Here is a 25,729-nt window from a genome sequence, read left to right on the forward strand (position 1 = left end):
GTCGGCACCGTGGTGTTTGTTTTGGAGAATCCCTCTGCACTGATTGAACATCAGCCAGAATGGGGTTGGCGGAGCCTAGAAAGTACGTTCTCACCTCCTTGACAATTTTCTTCTTCATGATAGCTTCCGAGATCCATGGCTCTGTTCTCGACAAAATCTTCTCTCTTTGATCACGGGACTAACAGTCGTCAAGGCGCCTCAAGATCTCCCATGACCCTCGCAACCTCTCATGGTCTCAGTCGTCCTCCTTCGGCCAACGCCTGATGGCCCGACATGGCTGGAAAGAAGGGCAGTCGCTCGGCAATCGTGACACCGTACATATCGACCTCAATGATGCAGAACGCTTAGCAGCAGCTCGCGTGGGTGTACTGTTCAAAGACGACAACCTAGGACTCGGCGCAACGAGAAAGAGTACGGACGTCGAGGGTCAACGGACCGGTCTCGATGCGTTCCAGGGATTGCTGGGTAGATTGAATGGTAAAACGGACGTGGAGTTGAAGAAGGAAGAGAAGAAGCTTGAGGATCGCAAGCTGGAAATGCATGTTCGTGGACGATGGGGTGGAATGGTCTTTGTCAGAGGCGAGGTTCTGGTTGGAGATCGCAATGAAGAAGACAAGGAAGAGACAGTTGACGTGGAGGATACAGATGCCCGGACAAAGCATCTACTGCAGCAAAATACGATTGACAAGGAGTCCAAGGAGAAATGGAGGAGGACGGAAGAAACGCGAGAGCGGAAAGAAGCAAAGAGGCTGAAAGGGAGAGAGAACGCCCTGAGGAACGCTGCCCGGCAAGCAAAGCGAGAAACACGAAACAACAGCGACGACGATGATGAAAACAGGGTTGATATCCCCATAGAACCGCTTCCAGTTCACAAATCCCCACCCAGCCAACCACCCGATGAACCCGTCTCTTCTTCATCTTCCGGCAGCGAAGCCGAGAAAAAAGACAAAGACAAAATAGAGAAACGAAAACGGTCTGCAGAGTTCGAACTACAAATGCCAGTTCCGAGCGAGAAGCTCATTACGGCGATGACGATGAAGAACGGCCGCCATGTGCTCAGAGGGCGCAATATTCGGGCGAAAAGAATGGCGTTTGCGGATCTGAAGGGCCTGGACGAAATCTTCATGAAATAAACGAATTTAATCTTTGGAAGATGTCTCTGTTACATGGCCACTGGCCACTGGTCACTAGTTACTGAGCGAGAAGATATCGATAAATAGGGCGCCCAGTTTAGCTTGAGATGATTGAAATTCAGATGCAGAGCATGGGATTTTGAGAGTCAATTTCGAGCAACCGGGTGAGGGTGAAGAATGAAGAAGATGTCTCTCAAACGAATTCTCCTTCTCCCTGACCATGTACTAGGCACCTATCTTGACAGAGGCACTCCATCAATTGACTGAACATCTAACCCTAAGTGGACCGGAGCCTTGTCGAGAGATCCACTTGGTTTGGCAGGGGTAACCACAATTTCCATACGTTATTTAATCGCGCCGCGGGGACGATTTATTTAAAGTCCGGCATTCTCCATTCTACCTCACGCCCACGGCCTTCTACATTGTCGAAAATAGGGAGAGATTGCCTGCCAAAATGTGGAGCAAATCCTCGCCGAATTCCCCCGCACATGAACTCAAGTGTAAGCTTGGTTGCACAGTGGATGGCCAAAGGCTTATCTGGTTCATCAGTGCTGATTTTGGAGAGAAGATTTATGAACGTAATGACGGCATTGGAGGCACCTGGAAGACAAACACGTATCCCGGGTGGCAAGTAAGCCCACATCTGTACGCGGGAAGGTGCGAAACTGACTCGACTTCTCATCTCTACTCTTTCAGCATCAATCTGAACTCGAATTGGTCGACCGAACTGTGTGAACAACCTGAGATCCTCCAATGTACTTCTAGTGTCGGAGTCGGTCTGTTGGCTGACTCTCAGACAGACCTGAACGATACTGTTGACAAATTCGAGCTTCGCCCATTGATCCACCTCGGCGTCGAGTGTTTGGGAGCCAAATGGCAAGAAGACAGGAACGAATGGGAGGTTTTCTTGAAGGACCACAAGATCAACATCAGCTATTCGCGATTTGCCACGATCTTCATCTCCGCTGTCGGCGCTCTGTCCACTCAGCTGATACCAAAGAGTATTATTCTTCAAAGACCGGTGTACGAAGCTGGTCCTTGCTGGAGAAGAAAGTATATGCTTTCCGAGAAACCCCCAAAAGTATCACAGCTTCACTATCCCCGACTTCCCTCTTGGTATGTGGATTTCTCTTCCTGGGCTCACAACCCTTGTGCTGACTCGTGTGAAAAGGATGCAAGAGACCTATATTCGACCCTGGTTGCCTTGACAGCCTTAACGAGGAGAACGTTGAGCTGATCAACCAAAGCATCAAAGAATTTGCCGAGACCAGTCTGATTGATATGTCCGGAAAGGCAGCTGGTTTTAACATCATTGTACTTGGCCACTGGATACCAGGTCATCGACTTCCTCCAAACCATAAAGATTGACGGCGCCGATGGTGTATCACTCAGCCAGCAATGGCGCGAATGTCGAGGGGCTCAGGCTTACTCGGGGACATATGTCCACAACTTCCCCAACTTCAGCGTCATGTAAGAATACTTTGGTTCTCTCTTCAAACTCACAAGAACTCAACGTTTCTTTGCAGCTATGGTCCCAACACTTTCCCAGCCAATAATTCGGCTCTGTTCTCCTGCAAAACCTAATTCAACTATGCCGTCCGAAGCTTGGTCAAGCAGGGTGCTAAAGATCGCGAGACCAACATCATCCACACCAAGCTGAAATCCAGTGTCTTCTTCTCTGGGTTGATCAACGAGAACGGCCGCAATATCACCTCATGGCCAGGAAAGGCCGAAGAATTCTGGCGACGAACCCTTACCACCGACTGGAGCGCCTTCAAGCTCACAGGAGGTAATAAGTGGTGGGTCGTCAACTCGTTCTTGCGTGAGATCTCGCCTCGGATCCATGTCGAGCGCGACATCCTGATCCTGGCGATCATCGCTACGCTTGTTAAAAGCAACCACCTGGCACAGATCGCCCAACCCAACATCAAGTGCGTTGGCGAAGTTATCGTCAAAAACGCCACCGAACTGCTGCGCTGTTAGACTTTCTCTTTTTTTATCCCTTGTACACAAGTCACTCATGACACAGTATTGTCTATGTCACGCATTGTTGGCGTTCCTGAGAACCATTGGATTGCTGTGGAATGTGATGGTTGGAAAAAGCTGATATCGTATACGGTCTCAATCTCATAGTACAGGCCAACTTTAGAATGGAATTCAATGAATTACTCAGTTGTGTAATGCTCTACGTATTCATCAAGTCCCAGTATGCCAAGCTAATTCTTATGTTTGAACGACTCGTTCGCGACCTCCGAACCGTGCTTGAGCACCGTCCTCTTTTCGAAAGTCCTGGTGGTACATTATAATCACTGACTCATAACTCGTGGGCCGATGCCAGAGGATTAGGTGTGTCGATGTCGAGGGAATCGGAACGGGCTTAGTAGCGGCAGGGGCCCTCGCCATCTTCTCCTTCTTCTTGGTGGAGAAGGTCCGGTGTCCATTCTATTGTTGGCAGGACCCTGTACAACAATGCTGTCGAACAGGGTGCCGTCATGTACGGACTCCACAACTAACGGGAGTTGTTGCGGGCGACGGCATTCCTGACGATTACTCTGCACAACGACAAGGTTTCCCGCAACACTGATAAAGAGGACCTCAGGAACACAACAAGTTGGCAGAAGATAGAGCACTCAATAGAATCCATTTGACAACGATGCCACAGTGGACCCCATTTCGCTGTCTTACCACCATTCAGGCGTAAAGTCCAATAGGTAAAGGGCGTCATATTTCGAACCGATGATATCAAACACGACCCGGCGTTCGTCCAGCAAGATCAGAGATGCAAACTTCCATTGCGCTGTCACTTTGAACTTACGCCTACCACGTTGGCGTGGCGGCAAAGTTACCGGTCGCGCCACCTCAACTCGGTAGAATTCGTCAACTGTCAGATGTGGCCACCATTTTCGCATCCGGCGACGATCATTTGGATCCCAGTTAGGAACGAGAGTCAGGGCTTGGGGCGCATGGTTGCCCGCAACGAACGAAAATGCTCGTAAGGTGAGAGGGTGGATGGCGACGGCGGCGGCGTAGGCGGCCCTCGCTTCCAGGGTCACGACGCGAATGGCCGTCCGGAAGAAGGACCCATTGGGTTGCCGTGAGAACGTTTGTAGAGTCACTACATCCAAACAATGGTGGTAGGGTTTCGGGGCCGAACTAACCTCACTCGCCAATATAAAGGAGGTGGAGGTGGATTTCGCTATTCTGGGACGTCCGAGACCGGCACAGTCGATTTTTTGAATCACCTGGCCGTTGGCCCCGTTGATGATGCTGAAGGTTTCTGGGAGCCCAGGGCCCCACGAAACCAGCCGATCGGAGTTGAATTGTATAATCAGCTCATCCCCCCCATCAAGGTGGATCAAGTCCAGGATATCTCGCTGGTATGGCACGAGGTAACCCTTATCGCCGCTCGCGATTTTGGAGATAAGGGGCATCTGGTACAGTCGTTCCGCGGTCCGCAGCTTAAATGCAACCAGATCATACCCGTGATTGGAAGTCCTGTGTGCAAAATAGACCCGATCTTGCCCGATGGTGAGAGGTGTGAGTCGAGGACGCTCCTTTTTGGGGATATATACGTGATCCTTGCGCCAAACGAGCTGATTATCCTTGAGGGAATATACCATGTCCCTAAAGCGTTCATCAGCACTCCCGTCAAAAGAAAAGGTTGCACGATGAAAGCTCACCAAAACGACCTAGTTGAGTCGTGGTCATAGACACTCGGCTCCACCCGAACCCTTAGAAGCAAAAATCTGTCAAGATTCAGTTGGAGATACTGAAGTGTGACCGGTCGACCTCCCGGACCCCAGTCGCGCAGATCCATGACTCTGATCTCACTGACGTTGCTATCGGCCCCTGTATATGCCAAAAGCCGCCAATGGACCGAGTCGGCACCTGCCTCTGCCCAGGCCATAATGTTTCCCGCTATCGTAAAGTGCTGCGCATTGGGAAACTTTCGAACCGAAGTCGGCTCTCCAAACTCAACTGCGTGCTCCTGACGGGCTAATGCTGGATTAAATCACAGTCGACACTGGCCCAGGCGGTTGTGATTCTTCACTTACCTAAAAGCTTGAATATTTGGTAACGTGGCAAATCCTGACGAGCCCAACTCCGTCTATCGCTAGAGTGAGGGAAGTGAAGGCGGATGCCGAAGAGATCCATCCACAATCGGACGTGATCCCTCCAAGATCGACTAACCCGTTCACATTGAAACAGGTCGACGGGGGAAAGGAACTCCAAAATCATAGTGCAGCAGTCATGACTTAGGTAGTCAAAAAGGTCCAACGTGGACTGGGTTTTGTCGGCTGGCCTCTTGACTTCCATGCGAACCAGTTTGCCATCCATCCCAGTAGAAGACCTACGATGGTGAAGATTCGTGCGAGATCTCCGATGAGTCATCTGCGATTTGAGAACTTGTACCTCTTTCGGGGGGAACGTCAGAATATATACTTTCCAGGGGTACGGTATCTTTCGAAGGAGGATGTGAGGGTTCTAGGTCAGGTAATCAAATCAAATCTTATTCAAGATATCATCCAGTTCTAGATACTAGACGTGGAACGAAGAGAGCTCAAGAGAGCATGTTACCCAGGAGATGCTGAAAGATCTTTTGTATGTGATGCTTGGCACGGGGTCCTTCGATAGGGGATTGTACATCTTTTCAACTCTTGGCGGTATCTTCCTTGGCGGTCCACCCTGGTACGTGGCGACGCCAAGGCTTGTAAAGACCTTCGGAAGCGTTGTACGCTTCGTACAGGCTTCGAAAATATATAGTCTAACGGTCCCCTGGAACCCCTTCGAAATAGGACAAAGTCCTCCGTAAAATCACATGGATAGATAGACGTTCTCTACCGCTACGTAATACCCAACCGGCACAAGTGGAAGGTGAACATGAAAGTCATCCGAGCAGTGATTGAATTTGCGAAAGCCATTGGACGATTGCAGACGAACTCAGGAGATAGATAGCTGCCCCAAGGGCAAGAGCAGGAGCCAGCACCGGGAAGTTGCTGCACCGTTGAAAGACTAGTAACACTCAGGAAAACGCTCTTGATGGCCTGGTCGATGGCTCGAAACAGGGCAACAATCTTGCATATCGTACGGAATGAACCGGTGGACAACGAGGGCAGCGCGTAGCAAATTAGCTAGTCCCCTATGGGTGACAGACAAGCATTGGGCTACTGAATAAAAAGAGGATGGAACCTGGATTGTCAGCAACATCGTTGCCTAGGAGGTAATGTAAAAGTGCACGTGTTAGACGGACTTCGAATGCATCTAATCATGGTTGAGTTGCTTCCAATATATTATTCATTGGGATCCAGAAACCTAGGTTTCAAGCCAAACTGGTATCCACTTGCCATCAAGGTTGAATGGCTAGCAAAGACCCAATGCGGAGTGAAAGGGTCCAGAGAGAATATTTTTTGGCCATTCAACATCGAATAGACTCTTTGATCCCTGAGAGCTAGTAGAGTCTGGCGTCTGCTCCAACGTCCGTTGTTCAAGACTCGATGAACTTTAATAGCTCGTCCACAAACCCCTTCGGATTCTCCTCGGCAAGATAATGTCCCGCCTCGGGCACAGTGCCTATTTGGACATCCTCGTAGAACTCCTTGGCCATCTCCACCGCCTCGTCTGCGTGGAAGCTCCTTTCACCCGACAACATCATATTCTTGATCTTAACTTTGCCCAATTCCTCCCTCCACTTAAGATTATCCTCGGCATCAGCCTCGAAAGCGCGATAGACCAGAAATGCACACCGTAGCGAATCTGGTGCGGCATACTGCTGGGCGTAGAAATCCACGACCTCGGGAGGAAATACGGTCTGATTTTGCATTTGCCGATCAAAGAAATATTTCACATATAGCCTCTCCTTACCCGAGACCAAAGCGACGGCGAGTTCGGTATTGTGGCTATGGAAATCAAAATGCCACATCTTCCGGGTGTGCTTGTACATGTCGTAGAACTTGGATCCAGGCAGGAGGTTCTCGCCCCACGTCACGCTCGCAACGCTATGGGGGAATTGGCAGACATAAGGGTGCGTAACGATGCCGCCGATATCGTAGCCGACGAGGTGGATCTTGTCTTTCACGCCAATGTGCTCTGTAACTAGTTGGTAGAGATCCTTTGCAAGAGACTTTGCGGTAAACGGGTTTTGTTGGTGAATATCTCCGATGGGCTTGCTACTGAAGCCGTGACCCAAAAGATCTGGTGCGATAACGTGGTATCCTGCTTCGGCCAGAGGTACCATTACGTGGCGGAATTGGTACGATGTTTGTGGGAACCCATGAACTAGAAGAAGCGTGCCCTTATTCTTTTTCTGCTTGTCAGACGGGAAAGATTCGACGTAGTAGATTCTTATCTCAGGGTCTGCATGACGGAGATAGGCGGACCGACCGAAGACCTTGACGGATTCGGGGTGTGATAGGAGTTGAGCCGTGGTAGCCATTGTGGGGTTGAAAAACAGTTCTGGTCTGGTTTTTCTCCAGAAAGAAGGGTGACGGTTTCAGAACTTTGTGATCTCAATGAGTTCTTAGACAGTCATTGACTGTTATACTTCGACAATGAAGAGTCTGAGAGTTAACCCGAAGAATCCGGGGTAGCAATCCATAATAAAAGCTGGCGCGGGAGGGGGGGGTGGGGGGGCGCGGGGAGGTTGCAGTCTATTAGTAAGGTCCGCACTAAGGAGCACAAAAATCGAGCAATTAGAGCTCAACGCAAGTTGCAGGGAAAATCTCCACGCCAGATTTGGCGGTTGGTGCCGCCGCCGATGGAGGCGACTTTCTCTCGATACCAAGAATGCTAACCTAGTCTGCCCCCCATCCCAGACTGACTTCCCACTCACATACTCTAAGATTTCTGGGACCAGAGACTGTCCCCTTCAAGAACCGCCAGGGAACCATCAACTCCTTAAAAGACAATCTGCTGCGACACACCCCAGATCGAACATGAAGAATTCAACATAACAAGCAGATCGCTAGATCGTCTCCTATTTCCTAAGGCCCTCACAACAACGCAGTGTGTCTTCTGCTTCTGGAACGCACCATCTCCACAACTTCTCCTCGGTGTACAAAACTGGGATCCATGTCAGACTCTATATCAAACAACTTAAGGAGAATGATGACACCCATGCCTGGACCCTGGACGTCAAACTTCCGCTGTCATCATTCATGGGCATATGCACCTCAAGAACCATGAAGCATGTATGCACAACTACGATATCTTCCAGAAATACAGCTAATCACCACGTTCCCGTATGTCGGGAACGGGCTCGCCAGCGGGGCTAGAACGAGGTCAAAAGGATACCTATCCATCTATATAGGCGCAAGGGCGACATTGACTCTCATGCTTGGGAAGTCGAATAGGGGCATCCTGCGCAGCGCACGCTATACACTGTCCTTAGCATGGGCTTGGCTTTCCATGACAAGATCGATGGTATAGATCACATGGATGTGGTGCATACATCTGTGGGGTCTGTTTGAGTGTATTCGCTGAGTGCGGACCGTGCCATGTCACTTGCAGAATTGAAAAATGACGAAAGAGTCAGCAAGCAGATGAGATTTCTAGTGTGATAATGGGATCGACGATGCATTAATATTGTTGCCTGCGGAAGGCCCAGGGTGTAACTATTCTAAATCCCCTTGAATCCTGCATGTATGTTCCCTGCGTGGCGCCGCTGTAATCTGTAATTATGTAAATCCTAACATAAAAGGAGGTAAGAGAACCAGCTTGTGGAAGCAGGGAAAGGCCCTTCTCTGGAAGCGATCTATAATCTTGAGGAGGAACTTAATCCCATATCTGGTTGCCGTCTCCATTCCGATCATTGCAGCCGGGTGTTCCACGCTCTTCTTGCGAAATTCCGTCGTCACGAGCTGTGATCCCAACTTGGAGACATTGGCTTCCGCTTCAGGGTCTTCGTCAACCTCTCCAACGGATTTTCGACTGATTGCGGGGCCTCAATCGCAGCTGTCTGCTGCCGCCATCGAAAGAATTTCTCAGGCTCCCTCAGGGGCAGTCACTTATGTCGAGAGTCTCGCCGAGTTCAACGACCGAGTAACGAAACAATTCCAGAACCTGACTCCAGGTGGGTTCTTCCTCGGCGAGGAGCCAACTTTTGCATGGCGCGCCGACGGGGCGTTAACCTTTGGAACGCTTGTCCAAAGCATTGTGGACAGCATGCTTCTCAACGTCACCATTGCCACTGACTACCAGCCGCTCGACATCCCTTTCGCTGCAGACATCGGCAATCTGTTGATTTTCGCGGCATATTTTGGACTTTCGATGGCCGTCTATCCGGCCTTTTTTGGACTTTACCCGACCATCGAGCGTCTCAGAGGCGTCAGAAGTATCCACCATAGCAACGGTGTGCGCGCTCTTCCACTTTGGTCAACGTACCTGGTGTTCGACTTTTCCATGGTTTTCACCATCAGTGTTGTCGTCGCCACCATCTTTGGAGCGACCACGGACGCTTGGTACTACCTCGAGTACATGTTTCTTTTATTTCTCCTCTACGGCATCGCCTCGACCTTGATTTCATACATCGTTTCCTTGTTCGCCAAATCTCAGCTTGCAGCATTCGCCATCATAGCTGGAATTCAATCCGGAATGTACGTTGTCTTTTTTGTGGCCTTCATAGTGATCGTAACTTATGTCGACGCCTCGAGTCAGAGTTCGGCTCTGCTTACCGCCTATCTTGCCCTTGGTATTTTCTCGCCGGTATGCAACCTATCCAGGGCAGTTTACCTCACCCTAAATATTTTTGGGGTGACCTGCCGAGGGCGCAACATCGCGTCGTATCCGGGCGCAATCGACATCTACGGAGCACCAATACTTTACCTTTGCCTCCAGTCACTCTTGTTCTTTGCAATATTGCTGTGGAAAGATTCTGGAATCCCGTTTTTGGCCTACTTCAGGAAACAAGGAGCGGACATCAAAGGAGGGGACACCTTTGAGCTTGGGGCGGTAACGGAATTCGCCTGCGGCCCCGGATCTCGTAGCGATGGCCTTCAGATACATCGCCTACGGAAGCGATTCAGAAAACGCCTCGCAGTCGACGATGTCACTTTCAGAGTTCCACGTGGCGAATGCTTCGCGTTACTAGGCCCCAACGGTGCAGGGAAATCAACTTGTATCTCTTTGATTTGAGGGGACGTTGCACCCAGCGGTCGTCATAGCGATATATTCGTCGACGGGGTGTCGGCCATTAAACACCGTGCACAGGCACGCTCTAAAATTGGAGTCTGTCCTCAGACGGAGCCGCTGGAAAACATGACCGTTACAGAACACCTTCAGTTCTATGCGCTGGTGCGCGACATCAGCGATCCTCGTCACAATGTTAACGCCATCATCAAAGCCGTGGGCTTAGAGCAATACTCGGATCGACAAGCCACTAAACTCTCTGGCGGGAACAAGAGGAAACTCTCCCTAGGTATTGCCCTCATGGGCAACCCGAGCGTGCTTCTCCTGGATGAGCCGTCTTCAGGGATGGACGTCGTGAGCAAACGAATAATGCGGCGTACTCTTGCAGCAGTCACACCAGGAAGGTCGGTCGTGCTGACCACTCATTCGATGGAGGAGGCGGACGTATTGGCGACTCGCGCCGGGATCCTTTCAGGTCGAATGTTGGCGTTGGGGAGTACCGAGGAGCTGAAGCGAACATTTGGGAATGTCTATGTTCTACAGCTGGTGCACCCCCGCGTCCACGATAGCAGTACAGAGGATTTCCAGAGGATCGGTACTTGGATTCAACAATATTTCCCGGGCGCGAGGAGCGAAAAAGGCATCTATCACGGACAAGCTTGGTTTGTGATTCCCGGCCCTAAGAACGGTACGGAGATGTCTCTGGCACAGATGTTTGAGAAAATGGAGATGGTGAAGGCGCACATGGGAGTACAGCACTACACTGTTAGCAGGGCGACGCTGGATCAGGTGTTCTTGGCTGTTTTAAGAAGGCACAATCTTGAGAAAGAGGGAGACTGAAAGCTACAAAGGGGATTTCGAACGGCCTTAGCGAGTAAAGAGCACCACCACAGACGTTGATGGTTTAGCTTCCGTTTCACAAATGGGTAGATCGATCGGCTTCAATACTCATTCCTGAATCCTAGCCACCCCAAAGGTCTATATCTGTTTTCCGGGCCTGATTATATTGTAGGGCTTACACTGATGCTTAGGGTTAGTTGAACACCGCCAGGTGTGGTCAGGAGCTTGTTAAGCCGAGCGCAAGATTACACAGCCACATCCCAAATTTGCTCACTCGCGACTTAAGGAACACGGCAGGTACTTTGATCTGGAAACGGAAATGAACTTGAGAGAAGTGAAGATTCAAGATGAGTATTGTGGCATCTTTCTCGACCTAGGAACAGAATTCGACCTTGCGCTCAGGATGCACCACTTTTATTTCTTGCCAACGATGTTCTTGGTTTCGACCTTCATTATACATACGAGCTGACGACTTTCGATAATTGTTCATTTGAGGTGGATAAATACGAACTTGCTTTTACACCTCGGGATGGAGCCAGTGGCTCTCATCCACTTATGCGACTCTTACCTCTCGGTTCGAAACTCTCAGAAGTCCACTCAACCAATTTTGACGTCCTCAGTAGCGTGGGCTGGTTTTAAGACCAGGGAAGTACGCTTCCAGGACTGGTCCGGCAATAAGCCAAGTTCAACATCTGGCTTCAACATACTATTAAGAGTGCTCCAACCTCGGGGTCACACTCCATTCTGCGCAGCATATCAAATCTGAGCTCCGTCCCGCTGGGTATTGCAATTACTCTGGACACAAAGTTCATTGGCAAATATCACGGACGACAAACACGGGCCGAAAGGTATGAGAAGTTGTGAAACAAGCCGTAATGACGAGTTGTAAGGATTCTGGCAGGGGGTGGAACTGGTCTTGACATCATTGTGTGAAAGAGCTAGAAGAAGAAGACTGTGAGGTCCACTGAGGTACATATTTTGTCTGGCTTGGAAGGTTGTGCAGCCAATCTAGTTAGAGGCTGCCGCTAGGTTAGAGGTGTTGAGAAGTTGAAGCTGCAGCCTCAGGGTCATTACCAACCTTGGCGTTGCCACATATTACAACAGGAGCCGAAAATTGAGGCCCCCGACCTTACAGCCTTGCGCAAAGTCACGTGCCACATATATTTATGTAATCCAACGCCCCTTTTCGGGCCCTCGTAGAAGTATTGCTGTACGACAATCACACTCACGACAATTCCTTCCACGGCGAATTTCCACGACAACTCCTGCCGAAGCCATACAAGACCGCAGAATCCGGATGACGGTTGCAGGAGGTATTTTGAAACCATCCGTAAAGGTGATGGTGTGGTCCACAGCCCTTTTGGATGTGCGAATAATGTAATTGCGATTTCTGCTTGTTGGCCACTGCTTGGGCGATTGCCATAAAAATTTTGATCTAATCTCCGTTGATCCAAGGAGTAGAGATAAAACATCGTTCTAATCTACCTGGCGAGCATCGAGCTGCGTCTATATTGGACATTTCGGTTCTTTTGGTACTGCCTGTGCGGGTATCTTTGATCAATCGGTCTCAAATCTGTCTTATAGTGTCATGGCTCCCAAGCTGCTAGGAGAGCAAGCCGTTATCTTGCTACCCGCGCCCTCACTCCTTGGTCGCCCTGAAGTGATCAAGGCGATATCAATAAATCAGTCAATTCAGTCAATTCCATCTTCAATGCCTTAGTATCACGCTTGCCTGTCCACTGAGTTGGCCAGTCTGATATATAGTGTCACGTTCAATTTCGGGAGTGTGAACATTATAAGCATTCGAGAGAGGATCGCATCATCAAACGCATTGACTTGGTTAGTGGACAAAAGGATGATGGGCCCTGCAGTATTCTAGTTTCCGAACAATGACAGCAACGAGACTGTTATGGTGGATGTCCTGGAATGAGCTTTTTTCCATATGGTTGTCAGCCTCCTCGAGGAAGAGAAGAGCTGTCGGAGCCTTATATCTCTCGGACCAAAGAGCAGAACCCAACTGCGAGCAGAACTCCGCCATAAATGAGAGGCATGCAGAATTTTGAGGCGCCGTAATCTCGAGAAGCTCTTCCATGGTGCGAGGATCACTAAATGCTATGTGGACTAGAAGACGACTGGGGAACAGAAGTATCGGAATGAATCAGAGGAAATGCGGCATGCCTCAATGTTTCTTTCATTTATCTTGGGACGTAATAGTCTCCAGGACTCTTCATCCAAGCTGAAATCCCTTGCCGCGCGGTGGCTGTGACACGACGTGCCTGTGCCAGGCCATTTTGTAGATGCTGAGTACCTCTACCATCGAGTAGGAAGTGTGTCTCCCGTCATAGAGTCTGAGGATGCCCGCCGGTAAAGTTTTCCGTTCTCTGGTTGGCTTCGACCAAAGGCGCGCGTGTTTTTGGATGACAGTGTTGAATGCGTACAGGACCTAATGCCGCCGTCTACTTCGTCCCCGACCTGCCACCCCCAATGTTACCAATGCCTTCTTCCACGACTCCAGCGCAATCTGCGACGGCCGCGCGGTTTCGACACAATTTTCCACCAGTGCATTCGTAGTCGCCATCTGTTCTGGCTGCTGAGAAATTGAGGCTTGCCCAGAGGTAGATGATACCCAAGACTTGGTGACAAATTGTCCAAGCAGGGAGCCAAGCACAGACCTCTTCACGTACTCGTTTATTCGGTCGAGGATTTACCACTTCGTAGTGCCTTAATTGTATGGGACCTTTTGGCCTCGCTTATGCTTTAAATTCTGCTGCCTTGAACTGAATACGAGAGCTGTCAGGAGGCCAAGAAAGCCCAGAAACCGATGAAGCGTAGCTATACGAAAATTCCCCGAATACCCCGCGAAGGAAGCAATGAAGTCTGCCTAACGTACATCGATGGCTTTTATGTATAAAGCTCGAGTCAATTGGCCTCTCGGAAATCGTTTTTGACGTAAGCCCATCTCGAGATTTTACAGTCTGCCGCTGTGTGGGCTTCGAACCACAGGCGATACATCATCCTTCAGAGATCTGCCCCGACGGCAATTAAGATAATTCTCCCCCAGCAGACCCCGATTAAGTCCCAAAAGGTCTCTAGAATGGAGGCCGCAAAAGCCTGGCGTTTCACGACTCGTGGCCCTCCCCGAGATGTTCTTCGTATCGAGTCCATCCCCTGCCCATCGTTGCCTCCCGCAGTGAAAACTCCCAAAGAGTACCAGCATCAACCTTGGGTTCTGATCAAAGTGTCTCACGCGGCCCTCAACCCTGGGGGGTCCTACTTCATTGCTATTTTCCCCGCTTTTTCCCGAGCAAAGACTGCAATTCCAGAAATTGAGTTCTCGGGCGAAGTGTTGGAAATTTGGATGCCCTCTGACTCCCAGTCCGCCGGGCTCCACATCCAAAAGGGGGATCTAGTTGCCGGAATGATACCCACGGCGCTCACAGCTGCTGGAATCGGAGCTCTAGCAACTCATCTAGCTATTCCAGCCGAGCTTGTGGTGAAGCTGCCTCATGGTGTACCTGTAAGGGACGCAGCCGGCATAACAGTGGCAGGTATGACAGCCCTGCGCATGGCGCGTGACGCTGGGATGCAGCCCGGTCACCGGGTTCTCGTTAATGGTGCAAGCGGTGGCGTTGGCACAATGGCCGTGCAAGTTGCGCGCGATATTGTAGGGAAGAAGGGCGTTGTTGTGGCCGTCTGCTCCGGTAGGAATGCCAAGATGGTGAGGGAGCTGGGCGCCGATGAGGTGGGTTTGCGCATACCCAAGAATTGACTCTTATTGATTTCTGACAGGTCATTGACTATACCATACTTTCTAACCTTGCTGACGAGCTATCTCGTCGCTTCGCCACCCAGCAGTTCGATTGCGTCCTAGATTGCGTCGGCATCCCGGACCTCTACAACGCCAGCGCGGCGTTCCTAATACCAGGAAAGCCGTACGTGGCGACGATTGTGAAACCGCAGGCGATGAGCCTGCCTAGCTTTGCATTGGCAGTGGGGAAGATGGTCTGCAATATGGTCTGGCCGACATCCAGATGGCTAGGTGGAGTGGGAAGGAAATGGAAAACAGTGTATATGATGGACGCGACGAGAAACGAAAGAGAAGAGTTGTTAAAGATGGTGGCGGAGGGGAAACTTAGAGTCGTGGTGGATAGTGTTTGGAGGTTTGAGGAGGTGTTGGGAGGGTATGATATCCTGTGGTCGGGAAGGGCAAGAGGGAAGGTGATTGTTATGATGGATGGAGAGTAAGCGATAAACATGATGGGCGCTATTGACGCTGGGGTACTAATTAGGATGCCATGTATCGAGATCCGGGTCCAGGGAGGAAAAGTGGACAGCTAATTACCCCAAGCCTTTGACGGTCATAGAGATTAAGTACTCTTAATGACATGACGGCTGGCGTACAGAAAATCGTCCAGGAGGTTCATTGATCTTGATAACAATTGAAGCCAGCATAGGAATACTTGATTGCGCCGGGCTTCCCTATCCTTGTTCAATACAAGAGACGTCGACCACAAATTAGTCTGTCCGAGTCTTTTCGGCTCCCCTCTCTGATTTCCCATTTTCTGCCTTCAAAAACATGACAGAGAGGTATGACATCACTCACGTTGCAATAGCACAGTACTAATCAGACGCCAGGATCCACTACCTTCCGAGGCATGAACTTATATGCACCACTAGGCTCTGGACCAAAAACATAGGCTCTTCGACTAGTGATAAAGTCTGCCATACTATTGTAGCGGGGCGCTACGTGCATGGATTATGTAAGGGGAAAGCAGACATGGGTGGGTAGAAAGCTGAGGAGTGCATCGAACCTTTCTTAGTTGGCTTTTTCGAGGATTCACACATACAGGCGAAGAGGCACAGAGCATGGAGAGATGAAGCAATTAGAGCTTTGTGTGTGGTTGCTCGACGATCCTGAGGCACCCTACATTTTTTTTTTGGATTTTGGGATTAGCCAAGTGGTGGGGCTTGGCATTGTGTCACGCGAATACGCCAAGACCATCGAGACTGCAAATCACGTGAGAAATGGCTTGGCATTATCACGTGATGACGGGGGCCTCTCCCCCCTTGCCGCACCGCCATCGGATCCAATCTGTAGACCATGTTGCCGGCAACATTGCTCACGTATCGGATCCAGTCCGTGGAAACCCCCGGACGGATTAAACATTTTCCGGGCCATCACCCATCGGATCCAGTCTGTGGACCACTTAGAAGCTCGATTGGTCACACTCGATATCGTTCGTAGATTAGATCCGACGAAAGACCACCGCCGTCGGATCCAATCCGTGGACCATGTGGCCGGGTAGGGCTGGGGACAGTGTATGGTGCCGGCCTTGATATTTAGATGGTCCTTGGATCGGATCCCATGATATACCATCGCCATCAGATCTAATCTGTGCACTATGTGGCTGGGTGGGACCGGGGACAGTGACCTCGTTCCTTCAGCAGCGTGTACGACGCAGCCTTCCCAGCCTGATCGGATCCAGTCCATGGCCCATGTGGAGATGGGCAGACGATATCTTAGAAAAGATTATCATCAACTGTCAAACTTCGTAGATTGAAAGAGTGCTCTGGCTCTCCTAACGAGTGTAGGTAGAGCCCATCTACATATCTATCTAACGAGTCTACGTCACCATTGCTGCCTGTCAATGGTGATACAGTCTATTGAGCGAGTGTTGCCAAATGTCCTAGTCTGTTGTGAATGATTGGTCCCCATTTCTTCAACACTATTGTCCAACATCAGCCAACACCCGAATACTATCTATCCGGACGTGTTCGGGGCGATATGGAGGCGCACGCCAGCTGTGGGCTTGAAGAGAGGACATATTGATGCAATTGAGCTTATAAACACTAAGGGATTCTATACAAACAGGGTCGACGATGAGGTTTTGCGACTGCAAGACTACTGTTTATGAAGGATGGAGTAGGTACTTAGGTTTGTGGGGTGGAGCCAAGGAATCGTAGGTACCACTATATAATAGCCGAATTTGGTGCCGAGTTTGGTACCCCAATCCATTCCCCCATCTACATATCTATCTACACAGCGAACGTCATCGCTGTTGCCTATTCATGGTGATACAGCCTAGTGAGCGAGTGTCGCGGAACGAATTGGCCTTGCTGTGAACGAGAGGCCACCAATTGTTCCCCATTGCTGTACTCATCCTGACTCGCTGGTCGAGTAAACTGGCTCAAATCTCGTGCAATTCCCTCATACTCGGAAAGGTCTTGAGAGGGTCTTCTTTCGTACGAGGGGAGGGGATTAGGTACTTTTCCATCATGCGGACAACGATTACTCAATTCATGCGCGAGTCGCTGTGGGTGGTCGTTCTCCCGAGACATTCCCACATTTTTCTCAATGCGTCCGAGCCGGCAACAGAACTGGCCAGGCTGCGGATGCCAGCTCTCTTTAAAGAACTTGGAACAGATTGTTGAGAGAATGGATGCAGGAGTACATGCACATTGGACTATGGAGGCTTGCCTACCTGAGACTATCTGAGGATGAATGAGTGACTTAAACAATTGCTTGTTTAGGCAGAGACATGTCTACCTGCGTGGCCCTAGACCATAGCAGGCTCCAGTACAGGGCTGGAGCAGGCACATGGGCCCAGCAAGGAATGAATATGCTCGCCATACCACCAGGCCAGCGATCTCAAGACTCGAGTCCTGAGTCCTGCGTCCGATTGAGGAGGAAAGGGGTGCCAAACTGGGGAAAGAGGAGGTGGAAATGAAACCCGGCACCTGATCGCGATTCGAATCGCGAACGACAACCGCGAACGCGACTTACTAAATAGAGACACTGCCAACAGGACCTAACCACCGCGCTTAGGGAAGAATATAATAAGGCTGGAGGGACGAAGACAAAGTATAAGAAACGGACCGTAGACATAGAATAGAAAAACAAGGCTTCAGTCTCAGTCTATTGCCATTCTACACTCTATTCTTGTGTTACAGGTAATTCCTCTTCACTACGTGCTAGTGATACCCTGGAAACCCTCTGCATGTTACAAAAACTCGCGAGGTCTTTTAGGGAACCGATTATCCTGGGTATCCTGGGGAATTTCCACTTCCTTTCTCTTCGATTGGGTATTGCTTGCTGCCTCTTCCTGCGCTTCGATATCAACCACTCCGCGTTCTTTTCCTGCCCTATCCACACCCTGTTCTTGCACACTGGCCTCACTCCATCCCGGACTCGCTCCTCCTTCTTGCTCAAATCTTTCATATGGAATAATTTATTTCTCAGAGAGAGTCGGTCAGCCAGAGTTTCGCCCATTTTTATTGAGGCAAAGAACCGCTCGCTCGAATCTATAGCATTCATGTGCTGTAAGCAGCCAAAGACGGTGTAATCGTGTCCTCGCGAATGGATTGCCCATAAATCAGGTCGCAGTCCACTTTCGCTGTGCATCACTTGAACAAGTGGAGCGTAAGTCCGGTTGCTTCTAACCACTCCTAGATCGAAGAGGAGGAACAGGATCGGGTTCGTCATCTGATGAAAGATAAATTTCGTTGGCTTGCGCTCAGAGCTGATCGCCTTCGATTTGCCGAGATTCGACGTCTCCGGGCTGATATTCTTAAAATCCTCCTGGAAGATCTCTCGAGGTGTGCTGGCATCCTTATTCTTCACCTGTACTAAGATGACTCCGTAATTCGATGGGTCGAGCTCCTCATCCTCCGAGCCATAGTACACGGGAATAAGCAGGTCGTATATGTCCTGGTTCCAAGATAGCTGCATCGCAGCACTTCGGCGTAATAGGTCGCGGCACAATGCAGGAATGATCTCGGCGGTAATCTGTTCATCAGCTAGTACAAAATGGGTGAAGTTCATTCTGGCTTTATGTATCTGCTCTGGTATCTCTCGAATTGAATCGTGATGATCTCGAGCATATAATGCCATAAGAAAGTCGGACACAGTAAAGGTTGGTGCAAATTTCGGGACACGATTTAATCGAATACTTCGAGCCCATCGAACCCAGTCGTGTGCCAGGATCAACATTAACCGAGCATAGAGTTCTTCTTTGCGCCCCTTTTCTATTAATCTTTTCTCAAGAAGCTCCTCACAGAGTGTTTGAATGCTACGCGACCAGTTAGCGTCACAGAGATACTCCGTTGCTGCCCTGGCTAAGACGGGCTCTGATGGCGTCACTGTGTCCATCACTCCGGTCTCGTGGTCCATAGATATAACCACCCTCATGAAAGAATTCACAGCAGTCCTTGTGAGAGAGATGGTGCAGGGGTTCTGTCGACATACATCCAAAGAGAGACGAAAGGACAGCGCAGCAAATACGTGATCCCGGTCGGATGCATTGTAATGTCCCCCTTGCTGGCCGCCAATGAGCTTTAATTTGGCCAATTTGATCATATCACGGCCCTCATCCGCGTATGCATGCCAAAGAGGTCTGCCGAATTGGGCCATGTGCTCTAGCTCCGCAAATGTCTTCAACGGCTTAAGGAGCTCCTCTTTTCTTAGTATTGGATTCTGCATCTTTCGTCTGTCCTCGATGTCGAGCTGAAAACTCACAAATGGGGGATGTTGGCTGGCGGCGGGTCGCGCAGGAATAATAGTATCTCTTCATCAGGAGGTGGAAAGCCGGAAGTCCCAGACTCACGAAGAATGAAGTTGATCATCAGACAGCATTGGCCGAAAGCATCTGCTAATCTTGATTTACCCATACCGCTGCTCTGAACGAATACTAAGGTCTTTGCGTAATATTTGCTCACATCGAGCAGCTGGTATCGCCGAATGAGGTCCCGTAGCGCAACTAGGGAGTGCGGAAAATAGGCGTTGTTCCAGTCTTTTTGCAGAGCACGAAGGACAACACTTGACTGAGAGGGGGAACGTACGAAGGCGACATTGGTTGTTCCCTTGTTGGCTCGACTCAGAAACAACCTTTTGACCTCTTCCGGGTGGTTTTTCTCTAACCACTGGTGTATCTCGTCCAAAGTCGTCATATATTTTATCTTCTCTTCGCACTCCTTCGGGAACGTTTTCTCTAGCCACCGGAGCAGCTCAAACATACTTATATCTTTTGGCTCTTCTTCCGTTGTAACAGACTTTGCCTGGGAGGCTTGAGAGCTTGACCAGGTGCTCATATTGATGATATCTAGAATAGCGGGGCATATATTGTAAAGGTGATGAACGGTGTTGGACAATAGCATTGAACAAATGCTATCCGATCATTTACAACAGACTAGGACATTTTGCAACACTCGCTCAATAGGCTGTATCACCATTGACGGGCAGCAATGGTGACGTACGCTCGTTAGATAGATATATAGATGGGCTCTATCCTCCATTCATGAGGAGAGCCAGAGCACTCGTTCAATCCACGAAGTTCAACAAACGGTTTAGCACTTGAGCGCCTGTCACGCAGGGAGGACGTCGTCGTCAGGATCGTTAAGCAACTACACACAGAGCTCTAATTGCTTCATTTCTCTATATTCTGTGTCTCTTCGCGTGTATGTGTGTGTCGTTGGAAAACCAACTAACAAAGGTTCGATGCACTCCTCAACTTTCTACCCACCCATGTCTGCTTTCCCCTTACATAATCCATGCACGTAGCGCCCCTCTACAATATGAGCGATTTTGAAAGCTGAAAAGACTTTTGCTTACTAGATGAGCATTTCTGCACACAGTATAGAAAAATACGAGTCTTTTACGCAGTGTTTGTGGCGTTCTTGGGGGGTGTACAGAATATCCAAAGGTGGTGTATAGACCAACACCTCCCTTTCAGCACTTCCTGCGTAGCATTCTATCTTGACTCTCTTCGTGCTACGTCTTGTAGCTAGAACTAGGTGTCGGCTGGAATACGTTGATTGGATCCTCCCCCTAGAACCCTCACACCTACAGGGTTTTGGGTCAAAAGAATAATAGCCCAAAACCCGCCCCAAAGCCCAACCCGACCCAGAACCCGGCGGGTCAACCCGGCCCATGTCAACGTCTAGGGCGGAGAATATTTTGAGCTTCAGTTGGGATGAAGCCGGTTTGCAAGGGATTGTAATGCATGCTGCGGCTACACTGGAATGTTTGCTAAACATTTTGGTCTTTGTGACATCTTGAGCGGTTGCAAAAAAAATGGAGGAGCTCCGAAATAGCATGCCAGCAACAAAGTTGAAATCAGTTTCATTATCTATTCTACCTGAATATGCGCCAATTCCAGTCCTCTACGACACTTGTCCAAGCTTTCCGCCTCCATTTGTTCGTATAGCCTAGTTGGTTCCTGGACGGCGTGACCCAAACATTCTTCGAGAAGTGCTCGATTCCCCTTGGCACACTGAGTCTCTTTGTTTGAGAAGTCTTTGAGATTGGAAGTGAAGATACCGGCCGCTGAAATGGGCAGGAAGTCCTCGTACACGATAGGCGTGAACTCCACAAGTCCTTTCTCTATGAGGTCGGACAGTGTTTGTGTGCTTTCCTCCGACGGTCTTGCTGTCTCTGTGAGCCGGTATTCGAAGAACACAAGTTTCTGCGAACGTAGCTCAGACCATGTATCGGGATATTCTGCAAAAGTGTCGCGAAGAACCTTCTGATAGTCTTCTTCTTTGGTGCCATTCTTTTTGACGATGGCATTGGTCTTTTCCAGCAAAGTGTCGTATAGTTTTCGGCCTTTGTCTGTCACGGCCGCGCCACGTTGCTCGACTTCACCGAATCGCGCTGTATGGCGACCATCTACAATATTGCCGTCACTATCGACAAACCTCACTTGTTCTTCCAGTGCTTTGAAACTGGTTTGTCTCAGTAGTATTCCACAATCCCGTCGTGGCGGACCCTCAATTCTTTCCTTGGCTGGCAATCCTCTCTTTTCCATTGTCTCTTGAACGAGATCGATGTCTAGTGTCCGAGGAGTCAGGTGATTGATATGTGCACTTGGGAAACTTGTGATATCGGCAACCATTGGGTGAACTGAATTCATTTCAATATACGCTTCATGAGATACAATCGCGGTAGAATGCCAACGGAAGACCTTTAACGCCTCTGTCAGCAATGCAGACTCATCTTCTTCCGTCAACAGGCCTTGAGTTTCGACTTGTTCAATCAACTCAATAAGCCTGTCTGAAAATATGTTTCGTTTTGAGAGGGTCTTCTCTGCAAGAAGTCTGGTGTCATGAGGGAGCAGATCGAGTCTCAGGAGGCTGGTAAAGACCCTGAAGGGGTTCTTGGCCAGTGCAGAGCTTGTCAACGGTCTAAACGCTGTTGCGTGCAATGGAAATCCGACGAGGCTGAGGTCGTAGTATCCAACAGGGTGCATATTGAAGAGAGCGAACATTCTTGCAATTGTCCTAAGCTCTTTGGCCGTCCCCAGCCGTATGGCTCCATGCCTCTCGATTCGGTGCCTGGCTGGCAACTTTTCCTTGGAAACCTATTATCGTGAGCACATTTGGTCTCCCCCGTTTCCTGCCATCCGTACCTTGTCATCCACTTCAGCAACAATGGACAGCAAATCAGCATAAAGCGGAACTTCTTTCTTATACATGTCGGACATTGCCTGAGAAAATCTTGTCCGCAGATGGTCTGCATTTCGCAGCGGCTGGCCGGTTCCTGAGGGACACATTTTTCTCTTCAGCATTTGCGATGAATCTCTAGAAAATCAAAAGCTTGGTCACACATCCTTGAATTCGTGAAAGGCACTTTGATTAACATGGTCTTCATCGAGCCGGGACCATTCAACGTTAAATCTTATGAGACACGAGCCATGCATATGGTCGCTCGAAAGGTCACTATCCTCTCTACGGCTACTCGGTGGCAAGAAAAGCCGTGACCCACATCTGTGTAAAAGCACCAATGCCGCCGCCTCAGTCCATATGAATATATCCGTCGGATGCGGGATTCGCTTGCTTAGCTAGCCAGCCAGTAATTCCTTAGTCGCACGAATCCTCCTTCCTGAAAATCCGAGCATGGCTCTCCCCGGTTTTAGATACCTCTGAATAAGCGGAGAAAGAGAGTTTTCACAACGAAGTCCTCCGAAACCACACTGAGAAACTTTCCGGCCATGGTATGTCAAAAGGCTATCCATGGAGCACCCTGATCCATGTCTCAGGAACTTTGGCTCGGGTAATGCGCACCGATATTCTTCGTATCCGATGTTTACGTTGTTCCAGGAATCCAAGCGGAACGGCATGGACAACAATCGAGCCGTATGTATCCGGATCAGTTTACGACCTTCAAGCCGTTGAGACGCTTTTCTGTAACTGCAAGCTATCAATGATCTCTCATCGGTCTGAAGGGCCCCCCGAGGCCGTACCTGCCGCCGTCCTGCCACGGGAAATACCCCCTCAAAAAAAAGCATTCAACCTTAACAAGATTATAGCCCATATTGTTCAGAATTTGAATATGGGTTTCAGAGCATTTCACAGTTGAATCGGAACTCAACTTCATTTCTCGATAAGAATATACGATTTCTGAGAGGAAATTTTGCAGTTTCTGATATAGTACAATGTTATTGAGCATATCGACCAGACTCAAGTTAGGTCTACGAACTCGTTCTCACCGTGCTACGCTAGTCACACGATGAACTTATTTGCGTTGATAGATAACTCCATAGCTCAGAACCCTGGTGTTTTCGGTGGGTTTAGACATGGGTCGATATTGAAAGGAACTTTTCCAGGCAACTTCAAATATATTCAGACAAACAATTTTGAGTATAGTGACGCAGATCTCTATCTTTCCCGCCCAGATAGATATGGAACGTCACATCCAATGGTCCAAATATGTTCCATGCTGTTCAAAAGAGTATTTGCCATCTAATCGTGCAATTTCGGTGGAGGAGGGTCCTGCTTTTCGGTAAGAATAAAGTCGAACTCCAACAGCCAAAATCCTTCTCGTTCTTTCCCATCGACCTCCTTCTTGAAGGTTTTCAGGCCATATCGCCGTGCCAGCTCTGAATCCTCCGTAAACACATAGTCGACCATCAAGCTTGACTTGACTCCGAAGACAGTATCACTCTCAATGTATTTGCTGTCTCTTGAATAAAGTGCCGTGATGAGCTTGTTGTAGTCTGGATGTAGGATCAAGAAATGCTAAGCGCAGAGGTCAGCTTCCACAGGGCCGCAACAAGGATGTCACCCTTCTAAACGTACCATGTGAGCTGGTCGGTACCAATGTCGATTCAGCGTGCGCAGCAATTCGCCAACAGGCCCATCATTGGAGATTGGATATGGAATTGGCCTCACACATGTGAATGCGTACTTGCCCTCATCATCCGTGTAAAGCTTGCCGCGGCAGTCCGGGCCTTCCTTCTCCGCATACTCAAGGTCATAAACACCATGACCATCTGTCTCCCAAACATCGAGCAGGGCCTTTTTCACAGGCACTCCACTTGTGGAACGAACTTGTCCTCTGACGAGAGTGGCCTCACCGAAGGTATCTTCCTTGATGATGGCGGAGCCGTTCTCAACAAGTTGTCCGACCTCATCGTGGAAAGGTCCCAGGATCGATGACTCAGTTGAGCCCGGTATGTGCGGATATGAAATGGCATCAACAAGAGCTGATATACCCAGGATATCAGAAAGAAGCACCATCTCGTGTCGAACGTCGTCCGAAATTTGTCCGACCTTGACACAGAAAGATTAGTATGACCGAAGAACATAGGAATCAATGGCACTTTTACCTTCGTCAAGAACTGCCAAGCTGTTGTCCATTCGTCAAAGTTAAGATTGACATCTCTGATGAAGTCATGAGAAACTTGGATAAGCTTGGTAATAATGTACTGTAGTCTCGGGTTATCTTTGACATTGGAGTTCACGGCGACGACATTGGGCGTGATGTTTTCGATTGTGAGATCCCGGACCGGTGGTGGCACATGTTCATTGACAGGTTCTGCTTCCCATTTTCTACGAGCTTTGGCGCTCAAATCTGGGTCGCGAGTGGTCTTGTGTTCATCTGTCGCAACGGAGCCCATTATGGTGGTTCAAATACTCCGTAATGGAAAGTTAATGAAATGTTTTCTGATTTTGAATGATTTCACTTTATATATTCAATGCCCTATATATCATTGCCAACCCGAATGGTGGCAATTGAGCCCATGTTTCGTTTCCTCTATGGCTCCACAATCGCACATCACGGGAATTGCCGAGGACCCGCTCAACTTCTATACACCGCGGGACCCAAACGGGAATGACAAGACCCAACATTACATTCCTATTGGTGTGTTTAATCCGTTCTGGCGTGAAAATAAAATTATGTCCGACGGATTTTGCTTCCTGCATCGGAAGGTGTCAAGAACCAAACATTCTCATCTCATGAATCCAAGCCATTGGTGCATCATCCTGATGTTGCCTTTGTACGAGGCACATGGGCTGAAAGTGTGTCAAACTCCCAATGTTCCGAATTCCCATGCCGACAGAAGAATTTACTCTCAGGAAAATAAGCCCGAATGCTTGACAGATATTTTGGGACGCTCGTTTCGACACCACACAGCCGTAGACGTTGGTGTTGGCTAACCACGTGACATGTTTGCTTGGCGTTGTCACGTGATAGATTTGGCTTAGTAATGTCGCGACTTCCCACTCTCTAGTTAGATAGAACAACAACACATTCCTTCATCTCTTCTCTTGACTCCACAGTCTATCACTTGGAAGCGTTCTCTCCCCCAGCGAAGAAAAGTACGTGATCTATTCACAACCGCTTCTGTCACTTCCAC

The 25,729-nt window shown here is 49.4% G+C and overlaps 10 protein-coding genes across 10 annotated transcripts; 4 read left to right on the forward strand and 6 right to left on the reverse strand.

Moving 5' to 3' along the window:
* Positions 1–59: 59 nt before the first annotated feature.
* Z518_10519 (uncharacterized protein) lies at positions 60–1,133 on the forward strand (the record flags this gene model as incomplete). The annotated part of the gene is made up of 2 exons (XM_013412062.1): positions 60–82; positions 194–1,133. The coding sequence occupies 2 exons, from the start codon at positions 60–62 to the stop codon at positions 1,131–1,133; spliced, it is 963 nt and encodes a 320-aa protein (XP_013267516.1).
* A 454-nt stretch (positions 1,134–1,587) lies between these two features.
* Positions 1,588–3,116, forward strand: Z518_10520 (uncharacterized protein; the record flags this gene model as incomplete). Its single annotated transcript, XM_013412063.1, has 4 exons — positions 1,588–2,249; positions 2,345–2,447; positions 2,470–2,603; positions 2,738–3,116. The coding sequence occupies 4 exons, from the start codon at positions 1,588–1,590 to the stop codon at positions 3,114–3,116; spliced, it is 1,278 nt and encodes a 425-aa protein (XP_013267517.1).
* A 698-nt stretch (positions 3,117–3,814) lies between these two features.
* Z518_10521 (uncharacterized protein) lies at positions 3,815–5,040 on the reverse strand (the record flags this gene model as incomplete). The annotated part of the gene is made up of 2 exons (XM_013412064.1): positions 3,815–4,757; positions 4,814–5,040. The coding sequence occupies 2 exons, from the start codon at positions 5,038–5,040 to the stop codon at positions 3,815–3,817; spliced, it is 1,170 nt and encodes a 389-aa protein (XP_013267518.1).
* A 1,578-nt stretch (positions 5,041–6,618) lies between these two features.
* Z518_10522 (uncharacterized protein) lies at positions 6,619–7,566 on the reverse strand (the record flags this gene model as incomplete). The annotated part of the gene is made up of 1 exon (XM_013412065.1): positions 6,619–7,566. One exon carries the CDS (start codon positions 7,564–7,566, stop codon positions 6,619–6,621), a length of 948 nt encoding a protein of 315 aa, XP_013267519.1.
* Positions 7,567–8,769: 1,203 nt separating this feature from the next.
* On the forward strand, positions 8,770–11,096 carry Z518_10523 (uncharacterized protein; the record flags this gene model as incomplete). Its single annotated transcript, XM_013412066.1, has 3 exons — positions 8,770–8,795; positions 8,846–10,227; positions 10,264–11,096. The coding sequence occupies 3 exons, from the start codon at positions 8,770–8,772 to the stop codon at positions 11,094–11,096; spliced, it is 2,241 nt and encodes a 746-aa protein (XP_013267520.1).
* Positions 11,097–14,190: 3,094 nt separating this feature from the next.
* Z518_10524 (uncharacterized protein) lies at positions 14,191–15,341 on the forward strand (the record flags this gene model as incomplete). Its single annotated transcript, XM_013412067.1, has 2 exons — positions 14,191–14,838; positions 14,886–15,341. The coding sequence occupies 2 exons, from the start codon at positions 14,191–14,193 to the stop codon at positions 15,339–15,341; spliced, it is 1,104 nt and encodes a 367-aa protein (XP_013267521.1).
* A 2,756-nt stretch (positions 15,342–18,097) lies between these two features.
* On the reverse strand, positions 18,098–19,575 carry Z518_10525 (uncharacterized protein; the record flags this gene model as incomplete). The annotated part of the gene is made up of 2 exons (XM_013412068.1): positions 18,098–18,199; positions 18,274–19,575. 2 exons carry the CDS (start codon positions 19,573–19,575, stop codon positions 18,098–18,100), a joined length of 1,404 nt encoding a protein of 467 aa, XP_013267522.1.
* A 32-nt stretch (positions 19,576–19,607) lies between these two features.
* On the reverse strand, positions 19,608–20,183 carry Z518_10526 (uncharacterized protein; the record flags this gene model as incomplete). Its single annotated transcript, XM_013412069.1, has 1 exon — positions 19,608–20,183. The coding sequence occupies one exon, from the start codon at positions 20,181–20,183 to the stop codon at positions 19,608–19,610; it is 576 nt and encodes a 191-aa protein (XP_013267523.1).
* A 1,037-nt stretch (positions 20,184–21,220) lies between these two features.
* On the reverse strand, positions 21,221–22,573 carry Z518_10527 (uncharacterized protein; the record flags this gene model as incomplete). The annotated part of the gene is made up of 2 exons (XM_013412070.1): positions 21,221–22,450; positions 22,499–22,573. The coding sequence occupies 2 exons, from the start codon at positions 22,571–22,573 to the stop codon at positions 21,221–21,223; spliced, it is 1,305 nt and encodes a 434-aa protein (XP_013267524.1).
* A 1,258-nt stretch (positions 22,574–23,831) lies between these two features.
* Z518_10528 (uncharacterized protein) lies at positions 23,832–24,988 on the reverse strand (the record flags this gene model as incomplete). The annotated part of the gene is made up of 3 exons (XM_013412071.1): positions 23,832–24,107; positions 24,168–24,641; positions 24,698–24,988. The coding sequence occupies 3 exons, from the start codon at positions 24,986–24,988 to the stop codon at positions 23,832–23,834; spliced, it is 1,041 nt and encodes a 346-aa protein (XP_013267525.1).
* Positions 24,989–25,729: the final 741 nt, after the last annotated feature.

This window comes from Rhinocladiella mackenziei (assembly GCF_000835555.1).
Source record: "Rhinocladiella mackenziei CBS 650.93 unplaced genomic scaffold supercont1.9, whole genome shotgun sequence".
NCBI lineage: Eukaryota > Fungi > Ascomycota > Eurotiomycetes > Chaetothyriales > Herpotrichiellaceae > Rhinocladiella > Rhinocladiella mackenziei.